Source organism: Rhinoderma darwinii, chromosome 3 (assembly GCF_050947455.1).
Source record: "Rhinoderma darwinii isolate aRhiDar2 chromosome 3, aRhiDar2.hap1, whole genome shotgun sequence".
Lineage (NCBI taxonomy): Eukaryota > Metazoa > Chordata > Amphibia > Anura > Rhinodermatidae > Rhinoderma > Rhinoderma darwinii.
The window spans coordinates 115,664,000-115,681,249 of record NC_134689.1 but is presented as its reverse complement, the minus strand read 5'-3'; the positions used below and the strand labels follow the sequence as shown (position 1 = coordinate 115,681,249).

The window sequence follows — 17,250 nt, the reverse complement described above, 5'->3', positions numbered from 1 at the left end:
CGTATCAATATTCTTCAGCGGCAACCAATTTGTCTCTGGTTGCCTGCCATGCCCTCACATTCTGTTTCTTCCCTCCATTAAATTATATCATCTAAAAAGTCATTCCACTATCTGAGTTTAAAGGGGCTCTCCCACCACATTATAAGTGGCCTATATTGTACATGATGTGATCGGTGCTGTAATGTAGATTACTGCAGTGTTTTTTATTTAGAAAAACAATCATTTTTGACGCAGTTATGACTTATATTAGCTTTATGCTAATGAGTTTCTCAATGGACAACTGGGCGTGTTTTACTATATGGCCAAGTGGGCGTTGTGGAGAGAAGTGTATGACGCTGACCAGTCAGTGACCAATCAGCGTCATACACTTCTGTCCATTCATTTACACTGCAGATAGCGATATAGTTATATCGCTATGTGCAGCCACATACACACACACTAACACTACTGAAGTGTCCTGACAATGAATATACATTACCTCCAGCCAGGACGGGATGTGTATTCAGAATCCTGACCACTTCTCTGCACTTCTCCGTGAGTTACAGCATAGCAGGCGTAGTCTCGCGAGATTACGCTGTAAACTGTCATTTACAGCGAGATCTCGCTGTGCTGTAAATCACAGAGATGCTACAGAAGTGGTCAGGATTCTGAATACACATCACGGCCTGGCTGGAGTTAGTGTATATTTATTGTCAGGACACTGCAGTTATGTTAGTGTGTGTGTATGTGGCTGCACATAGCGATATAACTATAGCTAATATAGGTCATAACTCTGTAATCTACATTACAGCGCCGATCACATTATGCACAAGATAGGCCACTTATAATGTGGTGACAGAGACTCTTTAACTGTTTTTCTTATTCCGTTAGGGTTCCACCTTGGTTACACCATTGACAGATATTTACATACAACATTAACACTGCTCATAATAAGTATAATGGAAATCTTTCCCTGAAACGCTTAATAAAACGGATGATTTTTTTCTTTAGCAAATAGTAACATATAGGTTCTTTTACTAGAGGAGTTATTAAGAAAATGTCCACTCTGAGGAAACTGGCAGCAGTTAAAGGCTATGCAAACCTTTGAAAGGGATTTTTTTTTTTTTTTTAATAAACATGTCTATTAGTGTGTTTGGTGCAACTTTATCATTAGTTTTTTATTAAAAATGATTTTCACTTTTTGAGATACAGCTGGTCTATATTTTGCATACAGAGCAGCTGTATCGTTCGTTAAGTCTTGAATCCGTCAGTCCAGTGGACCTGACGGGTTCAGTGACAGCTGGTCCTGTGTGTCTCTGACACGCAGGACCCACCTGTAATCTATCACATCTAAGTTAAGAACTTAGATGTGATGGATAACGTGGATGCAACCCGCTGTCACTGAACCCGTCAGTCCCGCGGACCTGATGGGCACATGATTTAGTGAAAGATACAGCTGCTCTGTATACAGGTGGAGCACCTGTCAAGCCATAATGCAAGTATCCTAAGGCAAGCTCAGGGAGTTCAACAGCAAAGATTGAGTTATATATTGGGGACTGTTGGAAGAGCATGCTTGTTTATATGCACATACCAGCAGTTTACCCCATGGACCCTGAGTTCTACGCACAGGGACCGCATTTTAACTTATTGTTTTTTACATTCTCGCATTTCCCTGAGACTTATTTGTTAAACTGTAGGTTTCCCTTAAATGTACTGCGTTGACTCAGTAGTAATAGCTTTTTGCCAATACAAATCATGATTTATCGGGTGTCCGGCAGGAACACTGACTCCACACATTATAATAGATGTTCTCAGCCATGGGCCTGTAGGATAACCAGGGCTGTTCAATGACCTTCCCAATACAAATAGTTCCCAATCTCACTGTTGTAGTTTATTTCCATGACGGTGGCCAATGAAGTGTGGATACAGGAAATCCTTTCTGGCTGCCACAGTATTTTGATATTGAGGGATGTAATAGAGAATATCCTCTTCCTTCCTTCCTATGCTCACAATATTAGTCCATTTTTTTATACTTTCTTGACCCCAGGACAGTACCTTACAAGCAATAGAAATGCTCTACTTCTCTTACCAATAGCTTGTTGTCTCTTATGAGTGTAAGTTGCTTGGCCCACTGGCCAAAGCGTTTCTTCCGCAAGAGAAAAGCACAGATTCTGCTGTCTCGAACAAGATGCAAGGAGGCCTCCTGTGAAGGCCATTGGTGCATTTGACGCTGAGCTTTACCCTCTTCATCTTCCTCATCATAAGACTCATAGGAACTGCTAAGTCCATCAGATTCATTATCTATGTACAAAGAAATTGTATTATAATAAACAATCAAATAAATGGTAAAGTGACCAGTCGGTTTTAAGAGACTTCTGATTTTTCTTTTTATAGAGTCTTCTTAGAAGATAACATTGGTGGGTCTTTGAGGTGGGACCCTCACTGATCATTAGCAAGAAGATGACCCCGATGCCTTTTGCAAAACAAATTTTGGCATGTCCATTGCTATATTTGATTTTGTTTGCACACAAGACATTACGATTTATTTGAGTATATTGCTCTCTCCTGGGCACTTGCTATTGATCACCTATGAGTAATATACAATCCCAGGCAGCTACATCCCTTCATTCCTTTTGAGGGGAAGTGGCTACCTGCATAGGGATAACTGGGCCTCCAACTATGAGACATCATTAAAAGAACTGGCCTCTTCGAGTCCCTTAGCTTGGGTGCAACAGCAACCTACTCATAGATATGCTCTAGGCTGCCTGTGTTATTTATTAAAGGGGATGTCCACCATTAATAATGTTATATTTTTTTAAATTAAAAGTTATACAATTTTACAATATACTTTCTGTATTAAAAGGGTTTTCCCATAATCATTATTAATTATCTGTCCACAGGGTAGGTGATAAATAACTGATCGGTGGGGGTCCGACCACTGGGACCCCCACCAATCTTATCTTGCCATTCCTGGGAGATCCAGGAGGTCGGACACCCACCGATCAGATGTTTACCACCTATCCTGTGGATAGGTAATAAATAATGATTATGGGAAACCCCTTTATGTTCTCACGGTTTTCAATATCTCGGCTTGATGTTTTTCATTAGGAACATTCTTTGTTTACTTCCTGTGGAAAAAATTCTGTCCATGGGCATGTGATGTACACACAGGTGCACGGCTCGTTACAGTATGTGTATTAGACTGATGCATGTCCATTCTTTGGTTTGGCTCAAAAAACAGAGCCCAAAACTGAATCAAAACTCTGTGTGTGGTTCTAGCCTCAGAGCTGTGTCTTCCAACTATCCCGGCACATGTGTGTCCTTTACATGACCATGGACAGAATTTAATCCACTGTGAGTAAACAATGATTGTTCCTACAGAATAACAGCAAGCAGAGCTCTTGAAAACGATGAGAAATTAACATAGGAAAATGACAGTCGAAGGTATGAAAAATTGCTAAAAATTGAGAATACATTAAGGTGCAAGTGGTCTATAAAATATGGCACAAGTTCCTATCTTTATGGAAGCTATGTGTTCTCTTATGGGACCAACAGGTGGATAAACTTTTATTTCTGCTGCAGCTAAAGCAATTCTGTCCACTAGAGGGCATGATGAGAACAATTGTACATCGAGCGCTGCACCAGCTCTGACCTGTAGTATATACTATTCAAAGTATAGAATGGTCCACAACGCACAGTTACAGTATGTGAAATGCCACTTACACGAGTTTTTCTGCTCTCCATTGATCTGTGTCAGGGGATAATTATTATCTGCTTCTTCGTAATATCCGTCTTCTATCGAATTTGGAGGACTGGAGCTATCTGTACAAAACAGGAATATAAACCAAAAATGACCACTAGAAACATACTGTAACGCGATAACTTTAAGAATTGCTTAATACAACAATTCTTTACCAGATGTTTCTATATACCGGTAAATATAACGTTAAATATAACTTTGCAACAGGTTTTAATGGAAGCTCCATTGGGCCACTGTTTTCCCAAAATATGAAGTATTAAAAATTACAACATTTGATAGATGTTATTTGCAAAATTATAAAAATTTTCTGCTTTCTTCCCTTTTGTTTCTGTTGGACCAAACGGCAGGAGGCCAATTGCAAAAAACTGTTGCTCTCCAAGTGCTACTGAATGCACCCAAAAGTGGGAATTGCTTGCCATAGGTGTCATCAAGAAAGATCATCCCGAGATGTAAAATCATGGGAATCACTTACTGCGAGAGGTAATATATTCTGTGGACTTCCCAGGTCCTAGAGGCACGGCTTCTTCATAGTAATCTTCTGGTGGTGGAGTAGTGGGTAATGGTGGTGGAGGGACACTCGGTGCTGGTGGGGGTGGAGAGGATTGGCCTTCTATTTCTCTGTAGTCATCCTTCATGTCCCGTAATTCTTGCAAGTCACAGTCTATAAAAAAGAAAAATCACGGGCCATCAACCACTTATCTTGGCAACGTCAACATATCCTTTACAGAACGTAACATCCAAAACGGATATTTTCCAGTAATGTAGTTATATGTGTCCATTCTTGAGGAACTACGCACATTATTGTAAAGAAAAGTTTTGCAATCATGAGTTTTCTGTATCTCTTAAATTTAGTGAAGGACAAAGTAGCGGGTTGTCATACAGATTTAACAAGAATGACTCACACAATAGCGATATTGATGCCTGTGTTAGGGTGGTCTGAGTGTAAAGTTACTACACGGCTCTGTTTACTCATACATTGTATCCACCAGCGCTGAAGTGCACAAGATGTTACATAGGGCACTGTAGTTAACATTTCAGTTTGCCATAGTGAAGAACAATAAATGCAGGCTTGGAATTCATTCTAATTTATGTAATTTTAAATTCTGAATGTATTCCTCCTAAAACATAGTAGAGGAGACCAAACCAGGTTACTTGTTCATAGAACCCTCATTGGGAGGATATGAGGCCCAGTAGTGTTTTGCCCTCTTCATCTTTGTAGGAGAGAAGGAAAGTTTGATTTTCGGGCCAGTCCTTCCCATTTATTTGTCTGTGGAGATGAAGGAGTTAACACTCCCATGAAGAACGACGGCCTAACCTGAGCCTGTATTCCTATTTCTACAGGAACCCAAGCTGCTACAATGGCCACATCTTTAGTACTTAGATACTTGATTACAATCTTTAATGTTTGCCCATACCCTCAGAACAGGCCAATATATAAACCTGCAAAAGTAATATGTCATAGAAGTTGCTTTTAATTTTTAAAACGGTTGTCTGGTATCAGCAAATTAATGTCATTTTTTGTATAATTAAGTTTATACAATTTTCCAATATACTTTCTGCATTAATTACTCACGGTTTTCAAGATCTCTACTTGCTATTATTTAGTAGAAACATTCATTGTTTACTTCCAGTGGATACAATTCTGTCCATGGTCATGTGATGAGCACACAGGTGCTGGGATTGTTAAAAGACACAGCTCTGATACACATACTGTAACGAGCCCAGCACCTGTGTGTCCGTCACATGACTAGGACATAATTTTATCCACTAGAAGTAAACAATGAATGTTACTACTGAATAACAACAAGCAGTGATCTTGAAAACCGTGAGGAATTAATACAGAAAGTATATTGGAAAATTGTATAACTTTTAATTATACAAAAAATAACATTAATTTGCTGAAACCTGGACAACCCCTTTAAATTACATTTTTCCATATATTTAAACTAATCTCTTTTAATGGGCTGTTTGATACAGTTACTATGTACTGACATATGAATGCAAATAAAACACTCTAGGGTAAAAGACTAGGATGGTATATTTTTCTGTATAATTTTGACCACTGACTTTATTAAAATTGTATTAATAACTTAATTATAACCGCAATTAACAGGAAATTATACTGTAAGCCCATCGGACAGATTAAAGGGATTGTACAGACTTAGAAAAACTTGGCTGCTTTCATCCCAAGACTGTGCCACACATGGGTTGTTTGTGGTTTTAAAGCTCAACTCCATTGAAGTAAATGGGGCTGAGATTTTAGTCCAATTTGTGGACAGGGGTGGCGCTGTTTTTGAAAGAAAGCAGCCATGTTTTTTTAAATAATGTACAACCCCTTTAATCAGCTTAATCACGTCGTCCTACGTAGTTAAAATCCTCACCTCAAACGTCACCTATTGAATATAACAACATACCAAACTCCTCAAAGAGGGACTCCACGAAGCTGGTGCCATTGTGATACGCTGCAGTGTTCATATACTGAAAATCCGAGTCATCTCCTGAAGATATTACAGAAAAAGAATGTTGGAATAAATATAGAAAATTATTGAAGTTCTAATGGAATACTTCTATTTATTTCTTAAGAGGGTAGCAGATTAAAATATGAATATCCCCCAACTAATGTATTTCCAAAAGTATCTCAGGTCATTTTCTCACCCGAGGTCAACCCTAACGCCACCAAAAAATTCTATGCATATGGCTGCAGGGTTTTTTTTTTTGGTTCCCATGACCTACTTCCTACTGATCGTGAAAAGTAACAATACTCCCTGTGCTAGGTATTGTAAGATCCAGCTCATTGTGAATTCTTCACACACATGGGTGGTGGCATGAGATTTCATTGAATTCTATCAGTCCTCCTAGCAGGTCTCTACACCATTGGAAGGTGTCTGAATATAATTTGCTGACAGTGGTCATCTGTAGATTATATTTTTTTGCTATGGCATCTTGGTTTAAAGAGGATTACTCCTGGATATAGGCAGAGGTTACAATCTAAATAGTGCCCCCTCCTAGTTTATGTTAACACCATTACACCTCCAGTGATCGCGCTTGTTCATCCTCTTCTTTCCGTTTTGTTGGAGAAAAGAAAGGCAGGATGCTTATTAGGCTTGCTAATAAGCTTGCCCTCTTTTTTGCTATCAATGAGGGAAGCCCCATGCACATTACCCATGGGGTGGGCCGAGGAGGACTGTTTCTTTTTTTTTTTACTGGACACCATAGCAGTTGACTGGGCTGTCTATATGTGATATTGATCAAGTGACCAATTTGAGACCTGACGCATGGGGACGTGATCCATTCCAAGTCACTTATAAAACATGATGCATTGGTAACAACAAATCAAATACTATCAGCCGTCAATAGGCAAATACCAGGATAATAAGCACTGATGCGCTGTATTAGTCACTTCTTTAATAAATTATTCCTACCAGGTGATGGCTGCAGTTGGCGCAGGATATTGCATACTGCACTTTGTTTCTCTCTAGTGGTGGCGCTCAGGAATTCGTGGTCTAGAAGCTTCAGTAGCACGTTCAATTCTGGCAACAGCTGGTCTAGAACTAAGCAGATACAAATATACATACAGATTACTATATTAGGAATAGCATATGATAAATTATTAATCCCATAATATCAAATGTCAGATATACAATTGAAAGAAAACAAGTCAAAAACCCAGTGAAGCTCTGTGGCAATTTCCTTTCTATGAAACCAACAGCATGATTTTGAGTGTTTGTCTAATATATTTCACAAGGCTTCAATGCTCTATTTCATTATACAGAGCACAGAGGCGTAGCTAGGTGTTTAGCACAGGGGGGCAAAACATATCTGAGTAGGCCCCAACCCAGTGGGCCCCCCAACACATGTTTACAACTGAAGAGGCACATTCTAATTATATACCAGCCATCATCCCTGTATATAACCCCCATCATTCCTGTATATAACCCCATCATCCCTGTATCTAACAACCATCATCCCTATATATACACCAGCCATTTTCCCTGTTTATAACCCCATCTTACCTGTATATACCAGTCATCATCCCTGTATATACCAGCCATCATCCCTGTTTATAACCCCCATCATCCCTGAATATACCACCCATCATCCCTGTATCTAACAACCATCATCCCTGTATATACACCAGCCATCATCCCTGTTTATAACCCCCATCTTACCTGTATATACCAGCCAGACTGTTATATACAGGGATGATGGGGGTTATATACAGAGATGATGGCCGGTATATACAGGGATGATGGGGATTATATACAGGGATGATAGCTGGTCCAGCCATGATCACTGTATATAATAACCACCATCATCCCTGTTTATATCGGCCATCATTTCCGTATATAGCCCCCATCAGCCCTGTATATACCAGTCATCATCCCTGTTTATAACCCCCATCATCCCTGTAAATACCAGCCTAGCATGCGGCACGTCCGCTAGATTGAAGAGTATTGTGGTGTGGCCGCAGCGGCCATGGCGGGGGTGACGGCGGTCACTGCGGGCCCCACTATCTCAGTGGGCCCGGGCACACCACCACCCCTGCCCCCGCCGCTAGCTATGTCACTGACAGAGCACAGTTTCCCTGTTTCCCTACACACTTCCTTGAAAAATCCTGTTTATTGGTGCCGCCACTAGGGGGACGATCTGTATACAGTTGTATATGGCTTCTTTTAACTTCAGTAAAAAGCCACATACAGATTTGTGTGGTGGAACAAAGTAATGATTCACACTACTAAACCAGCAAAACCACATATCCATATCAAGTATATTAGAAAGATGATAACTCTGCGTTACTATTCCTCTTGTTAATAGAGTGTGTCCCTGTACAGGCTGACACTGCCAGCACTGATTGGACAGCATCAGATTTTGTAGGGACACACCCCTTTTGACAAGGCAAATGGTAACACCCAGTAATCAATTTATTCATATATTTCCAGGAGGAATAACAGAGGAACGGCATATTGCAGAATTGTTCTTTTGTTTTACTAAAACAGATATGTCAGCAAAGCTGATAGGACCTTTTTAATTAAAGTGTACCTGTACTTTCATAAATCTTTTGACATGTCATAGTGACATGTGAAAAGTTTTGATGGGTGGGGTCCAATCACCCCCTCCGATCACTAAAATGAAGAGGCAGAAGCTCTGGTGAGAGCTGAGCAACCTTATTTATGATTGGCTTTCCTCGTAAAGCCGAGTGAGCGGTTTATGGGCTGAGTAGAAAGTAGGAGTTTCTTGCAGGCAGAAAAATCAGCTCCGTTTTTTTTGCACCACACGCTTTTTTTGCAGCGATTTTTGCAGCGTTTTTTTAGGCTTTTTTTAACCTCTTTCTTCAACAGGCAAAGGAAAAAAACGCATCAAAAAAACGCTGCGGCCGTTCGCTGTGTTTTTTTCCTGTCTCCCATTGATTTCAATGGGTTTTTTGAGGCAGAAAACGCCTCAAGATAGATCATGTCGCTTTTTTTTCCCCACGAGCGGGAGAAAAACGCCTCCATTGAGATCAATGGAAGGTGTTTGTAGGACATTATTTGGTGCGCTTTTCAACGCGTTTCCGCGTCAGTAAAGGTGCCAGATAACTCTGTGTGTACAGGGCCTAAGGCTGGGTTCACGCGACCTATTTTCAGAAGTAAACGAGGCGTATTATGCCTCGTTTTACGTCTGAAAATAAGGCTACAATACGTCGGCAAACATCTGCCCATTCATTTGAATGGGTTTGCCGACGTACTGTGCAGACGACCTGTAATTTACGCGTCGTCGTTTGACAGCTGTCAAATGACGACGCGTAAAATGACTGCCTCGTCAAAGAAGTGCAGGACACTTCTTTGGACGTTTTTGGAGCCGTTTTCTCATAGACTCCAATGAAAACAGCTCCAAAAACGGACGTAAAAAACGCTGCGAAAAACGCAGCGAAAAACGCGAGTTGCTCAAAAAACGTCTGAAAATCAAGGGCTGTTTTCCCTTGAAAACAGCTCCGTATTTTCAGATGTTTTTGGTCACTACGTGTGCACATACCCTGAGGGTATGTTCACACGACAGCGTCCGTAACGGCTGAAATTACGGGGATGTTTCAGCCTGAAAACATCCCCGTAATTTCAGCCGTAACGGCATGTGCAGGCGCTTGAACGCCGCGTCCATTACGGACGTAATTGGCGCTGCTATTCATTGGAGTCAATGAATAACGGCTCCAATTACGGCCAAAGAAGTGACAGGTCACTTCTTTGACGCGGGCGTCTATTTACGCGCCGTCATTTGACAGCGGCGCGTAAATATACGCCTCGTGTGAACAGACAAACGTCTGCCCATTGCTTTCAATGGGCAGATGTTTGTCAACGCTATTGAGGCGCTATTTTCGGACTTAATTCGGGCCAAAAATGCTCGAATTACGTCCGTAATTAGTGTGTGTGCACATACCCTAAGAGTCCGTTCACTGCTCTCAAGCTAAGCCGATCAGAAACTAAGCGGCTCTGCTCTCACCTGAGTACTTCTGCTGCTTTGTTTTAGTGATCGGTGGGGTTCTCAGTGATCAGACCCCCGCTCATCAAAATCTTCTGACATGTCAAAGGTTTTATGAAGGTATAGGTACATTTTAAATAAATTGCAATAATACAGTAAAATCACTCTTACAATGAAATGATTAATAATTGTAAAAATGTAGTCAAAAGGTGGAAGAAAATAGTTGCAGATTCTTTCACGGAGAGAAAATTTAGCAAAAAATGAAATGCAAAGTTCACTTAATTGAAAATATGCATTTTTTTCCAAGTGCAGACATCACTCGAAGTTTCCTAGAAATAGTCTTGATTCGTAGAAACATTTGAGGTTTCACCTTTCCATGTTAAGCTTCATAGTATAAAATGAACATGAAGAGCACTTGTGAGGTCTTAGCCTATCTTAGAAGTTTAAGAGGCAGGTGGAATGTGAACAAAGAGAGGAATAGAGAAGAAATACAAAGGCATGCATGGATAAAAGCTTTATCTCAGCTGTTTACAATGGCAGAACATCAAGGCAGCGGGCATTATATGAGTAATACCAAGACAGGAGGCAGACAGGGCAAACACAATCCAGGTACGAAGCGGTAACTGTCTGCGCATTTCTACATCTGTCAATGTTTTATTTCTGCAGTATCTATGTTACATGTTATCATCAACCACAAATACCAGTGGCGGACAAGCTGCACCGCAATGATAAATCAGTGTCCTTTCGAAGTATTGTCCAAATGTAACCCTTTACAGACATTCGGATATTTAGTCCAAAACTTCCATTAACAATATTAGTGGGACGGAATAATTCAGTGTAAGGAATTGTGTTCTGTATTCACATAAAAAAAACTGCTTCTTCTAATAAAGAGTTTGTGGGGCACTGGACTATAATGAAATTGCACCGGACAGTAGGGGCCTCTCTTAGACCCATTTAAGACTGGAGGGTATTGGAGTACATACCCCTTCTCCTCTCTTGCCATAGTTCCCCCATCTATGGTTACCCGGATTGTACCTCCTTCATGGACTTTAGCTGGCTACCCTCCGTCACTGCATGGTGACGATTGAGGTTCAGTTTCATATGCTCTTTTTGTATATTAGACTTTACTTATCAATTACAGCTGGCGGCCATGGTAAACCAGGAGATGTAGATGGCGGTTAGTGGCATACACGCCCGCCAGTAGTCTGATGGATGGCAGACCGCATCAACATTTTGTGCTGACTAGTTTTGATGTAAATGAATGATATTTAATGTTTAAAGCTACGACAAAACCCCTGCTTTACAAGAATAAATGTGATATATATTGTTCAAATTATGTTGCCCTGAGTTTTACTTATAGGAGATTTAGGGGTGACGGATCCGATCATGGGGGAGTTATGGTAGTTGGTGCAGTCTTGTAACAAGTTGTCAAAGCTGCTATTTTTGGAATAGCAACTGCGGAGAGAGAATTAGGGCCTAGAGGACCAATATTACAGCCGAGTTCAGCTATTTGTAAAAATCGTACTCACATTACTACATGTTCTTTAGGACTTGCTGCTTATCTCGGGGCATCTCATTTTGATGGCAACTGGACTAAAAAAAAATCTATTAATGAAGGGACGTAACCTTAGTAAAGTGTGACCTTTAAATCATACAGTAATTGATGTCTATGAAAGGGAATGGGATTAGGCTCGGCTGGTGCCCTATTAGGAGTCTATGCATGTATATGGTGTTCCGTAGACGTGAGGGTGTGGTTATCAAGATATGCAACTTCAAGAATTCCCAAATTATTTCCCACCTACCTGTCCTTACCTTATTTACTGTTGTCATACTTGACAACTTTTGATAAAGTTGATTAGGAAGATTGTAAAAGATTGTTGTGCGCCCCCCACATTTTTTGCCCTTGCGCTTTTCCAATTTATATAGGACATGCCCCCAACCTATGGCATTTGAATCGCAAATAGTGCACATGACCCCTTACATTATATCTTAAAATTAATACAGACCCCTAAACTAATACAAGCCCCAGACTAGACCCCATAAAGAAATTCTGTCCCCAGAACAGACACCCTTAAAAAATACAGACCCCACAGCAGAGCCCTTTAATACAGACCCCAGATCAGAATCTTTCTTAAAGAGGCTCTGTCACCAGATTATAAGTGCCCTATCTCCTACATAATCTGAGTGGCGCTGGAATGTAGATAACAGCAGTGGGTTTTATTTTGAAAAATGATCATTTTTGAGCAAGTTATAACCTATTTTAGCTTTATGCTAATTCGTTTCTTAATAGACAACTGGGCGTGTTTTTACTTTTTACCAACTGGGGTTGTACAGAGGAGAGTATGATGCTGACCAACCCAGCGACCAATCAGCGTCATACACTTCTCATTGTTCCAGCCCAGCTTCTTTCACTGCACTATCACACTGTAACAATGGGGTGGAACAATGAGAAGTGTATGACGCTGATTGGTCACAGATTGGTCAGCGCCATACACTTCCCTTCACAACGCCCAGTTGGTAAAAAGTAAAAACACGCCCAGTTGTCTACTAAGAAACTCATTAGCATAAATCTTAAATTGCTCATAACTTGCTCAATAATTATAGTTTTTCAAAATAAAAACCACTGCTGTTATCTACATTACAGCGCCGATCACATTATGTAGGAGATAGGGCACTTATAATCTGGTGACAGAGCCTCTTTAATACATACCCCAGACAAGTCTGCAATGGCGCCAGGGAGCCAAGAGGACTGCAGAATCGGGGAGAAGTAAGTATCATTTAAAGCAGCGCCCGGGTGATTTGTCGGCTCTGCCAGGTGTCCCGGAGTCTCCTGGATATTCTCGGAGAGTTGGTAAGTATGACTATTGTTCTACAGTTTGCCATTTTCAGTGCCTTTTTCATGGCTATTGACATACATGCATGGTTATCATTGATAGTGAGATATTTTGCCATTTTCGGACCCCACTCTCAGCTGGATCTTATTTCCCCCTTTTCTCCTGTATGAGATAAGGGAAGACTCTCCTTGCGAATCACATTCTTTGATATTGAACACCACAGATTATGAGGAGTGCTCAGTATCTCCCCATTAACAGTCCAATTCTCAGGATAATCCTTGTGTTGGGCCATGTACACACAACTCTACAGACTTACTACACAATATTATTTAAAGGTAAACATTTGAAATATTTTCAAAGTCATTTCCACCTCTCTTTGCAAAAACACATATGCATTTTCAATCATGATACTTGCCTTTGGGTCGCATGATACTGTATAAAACCTGAAGTGTGGCCAGTGGTGTCAGCATCATATAAATCATATAATATATTTAATTATAAACAATCACTTAGTAACTGATGGTAGATGTCACCTTGACAATTCTCATGTTATCACCAAACTTCAGCAATGATGGTGATTATTAACAAATGACACTCCTCCTGTGCAAACAATCCGTGGGATCACATCAGTTCTAGCAAACAATGCTGGGAAAAAAGAAATTCGGTCCAAGAGAGTCTCAAAGTCAATAAGCAAATCGGGTAATGAGCGGGCGGGGGGGGGGGGGGGGGGGGTAGGCAAATGTAGATAGCAATGGAAATCTATTTGCTAAAAGCCTTTTTTCCTTCCCATGTTACTCCCTCCTTTATTCCTCCTATCTCCACTTCCTTCCAAATTTCTCATGATTGTGTATCAGCCAGGCTTTCTCTTATTCATTCATTCCTTCGGTGAATCTAGAGAATGTGCAGTCTCCCATTCCTGCTGTGTGTGTCATGTGACTACTTCCTTACGCTGCCATTCTCCAAAGTTCAGTTTCCTCCATTTGTGTTCACGGAAGCTTTTATTTGAATGCTACCATATAGTTTACAAATTTGTGAGTTCACAATGTTAGCGGAACAAAATGATGCTATGTAGAAATATTTACCAATCACAAATGTTATTTACTTTAGTTAAATGGGTTAAGTCGTTTTCAAGATCAATATGTGATCAGTGTTGGCCAAACCACTGGAATCCTCAGTATTCACAACAGCAGAGGGGCCACAGACCTTGGTAGGAGACCTTAGCCCCTTCGTCATGGTGTGTGTACTATATCTGGTATTGCAGCTTAGCCCCATGGGCAAGAGTGGCGCTGGGTCTGGTAGAACTACAAAAGGAGTGTGCTGCTCCACTAAGTACTGAGCCCCCTTTCTTTCAAAGAGACTCTCTTACCAGTTAATTAATTCCCTATCTCATAACTAATCTATTAGGCGCTTTACTGCTGATCACTACAGTGTGATTTGTTTTTAAAAAAAACATTTATTATGAGCATTTTTCTAAATATATAAATGAGCCTCTATTAGACAAGTGGGAGGTAACAGCAGAGATTCTCCTGAGGTGGAGCTACGTCACATGCTCTGACGCTGTCCTATCAGCATGAAGCTGCTTCACACAGAGGCTGAGGGAAGGGCGATCACTTCAAATAGCCAAAAGTTTGAACAACCTCCTGTTTGACTATTGGAGCCACATTTACATATTTAGAAAAATGCTCATAACTTTGCAAATAATAAACGTTTTTTCAAAAAAATCACACTAGTGATCAGCAGCAAAGCGCCTATTAGATTAGTTATGAGATAGGGAATTGATAAACTGATGACTGAATCCCTATAATGATCGGTGGGCTTTAAAAGCTTTCAGAACCTGCACCAACCACATATTATTGGCATTACTATAATCGAAGAGTATGGCCTTTACAATAGTGAGACCATAAAATGTGAAACTACAAACCCAACTGCATAATCCATAATCCATATTGTGAACGATGCAAGATTCATGTAAATGGCTGTTTCGTTTCCTAGACTGATTCTCTAGATTGCTGCAGGCTCTTCTACAATAGCAGTAAGATTGCTTAGTATTCGCTACTGTATACATTGTATAGGGGCAGCCGAGGTGTATGGTTTCCTGTTCACCCCATTTCCCTTGTACTTGTGATATGTAGCCGGTCCTTCATCCTATATTCATATTATTTTCCCCAATGTGACCAGATCTATCCTGTGCTGCTGTGATATGATTAGTTCTATATTTTTCACTCCCCATTCACAAATCAAATTCAAAAGACCATGTAGTGGAAACTGCATAGAAAAGAAAAAACTCCTTCCAGTGAAACATGTAACTGAGTTATCCTCCTCAGCCTGTCCTTAGCCATAGAATAGATCAATATGAACGGAACAGAAAATGCAGATAGAATATACTTTAGGGTTAGCTTCCAAAGCTCATTGATACGATCTGTGGGCTACACAAGTTTTTTAACCCTATAAATGTACATATATGCATAGACAAGTTCTCTTTTTTTTTTGTAACGATTGTAACGTCATATATTTTGGCCTCTTGGTTGCACTAGATAAAAAAGTGTAATATAATATATGTCTCATTTCCCTTTAAAACAATGGGCAAACACATGCATGCACACGCCTGGTGATGTACGTCAGACGTGCTGATTGCTTGTAGCATTCCATTTGCTAATTTAACAGAATGTGAAATTACCACGGCTGACCCGTTCTGGGTCATTCTCCACATTTGCTACTGTGCTGGATGTAAATTGAACATCTCAAACCCACCTTACAACCACTGCCCTTCCTGCCACCTCCTGCTGTAAACACATCAGCAGCTAATGTATATCTATCTATGCAGCCCTTCTGTTTCCTTCCAGCTCATTCCAGCCAAGTGAAACAGTGACTATAGCCGAACTCAGCACTTTTCATTGAGGGGAGTCACCAAAATTTACTGTAGACTTGGCCTGACAGATAGTCAGATTTATCAATGAAAATGTTTCCACCCATTAAAACAGGAAAAGCGATTGCAAGAGAAACACAGCTGGTCAGTCGTGCCAGCCGGTTATGGTCTGCCACACACAAGGACGGAAATCCCATAGCTTTTACACTAAATCAATCATGTGGCCTAATTCCAATTAGAGGTGTCTGTGTGTGTGTGTGCGCGCGCGTGTGTGTGTGTGTGTGTGTTTGTGTGTGTCCCATGCTCAGGTCCTCCATCTATTAGACAGACCAAAGAGTGACCCCAAAGTGTGTCTATCTTTTTCTGGAGGACCCAGCACACCTTTGCATTACACAGTGAGCTAATTGATTTCAAAGGCACTCTGTAATGCTTCATTTCCCCTGTGGTGGTGCTGCAGGGGAATTGAACAGTTGCTCTCCGGTTCCCTCACAAAATACAGCTGATTGCTGGGAGTCACAGTAGCTGGGCACTCTTCCTAAAATCCTGGGACATTTTGTAATACATTAAATGCTATGTTAATCTACTGACTTGGAGATGTATGCATGTGGTGATTTATGGATGTAGTTCATGAAATCAGATGGCTAGGTACCCAAATAATTTTTATTTCTATGACAAAAAGGTGGAATCGAGATTGAGAATGTTGAGAAGTCACATCTAGGAATGACAAGTTTCGACAGAGCACATTTTCATCTGGAAAATAAATAGAATTTTACATGTCCTCGGAGATGGTAGAAAACTGTTCCACCTTCTACTTTTAATATGACACCTTTTGGACTTTGCATGTGCAGTTTATGAGTGAACAGTTCAGTGAGAAGTGAACAGATGCTTAAAGCAACAGACGTTCACAACTTAAAGGTTATGTACACCTTTAAAATGCGTGCGTGTATGTGTGTGTGTATGTATATATATATATATATATATATACAAACAGAAATGAGCAGCACTCAATATTCAATTCCATGATGGTAGTGGGTGCAGGCAGGTAATCCCGATCCAAGGGATGTAGGTAAATATAGGAGAAATCCCACAGCACTCCGATATTGTAAGAAAAAAAGTTTCCGTACTGCTATAGGACCTTTTTCAAGCATAGTGATACACCAACATGTATGGAATATATAGTATGTGTCTCATTAACATAATGAGTAATCATTAAAACAGAGTGCAATCAAAAACTGTACAAATATACACAATAATGAAAAACCAATGGACCAATATAGGACATGCAGTGAGTTTCAGGCAATGGACACACGCTGCATGAAAAATCATGCATACCTGAATAGCCCCATTATCTTGCATGG

The 17,250-nt window shown here is 40.4% G+C and overlaps 1 protein-coding gene across 1 annotated transcript in view; it reads right to left on the bottom strand.

The window, feature by feature from the left end:
- Window positions 1–17,250, bottom strand: part of AFAP1L1 (actin filament associated protein 1 like 1) — a 73,705-nt gene that overhangs the window by 30,736 nt on the left and 25,719 nt on the right. The window contains exons 2-6 of the mRNA XM_075856596.1: window positions 7,162–7,290; window positions 6,154–6,237; window positions 4,212–4,400; window positions 3,703–3,801; window positions 2,069–2,280 (exon numbers count right to left, since the gene is read on the bottom strand). Coding sequence (XP_075712711.1) covers window positions 2,069–2,280; window positions 3,703–3,801; window positions 4,212–4,400; window positions 6,154–6,237; window positions 7,162–7,290 — 713 coding nt within the window. The remainder of the gene's footprint in view (window positions 1–2,068; window positions 2,281–3,702; window positions 3,802–4,211; window positions 4,401–6,153; window positions 6,238–7,161; window positions 7,291–17,250) is intronic.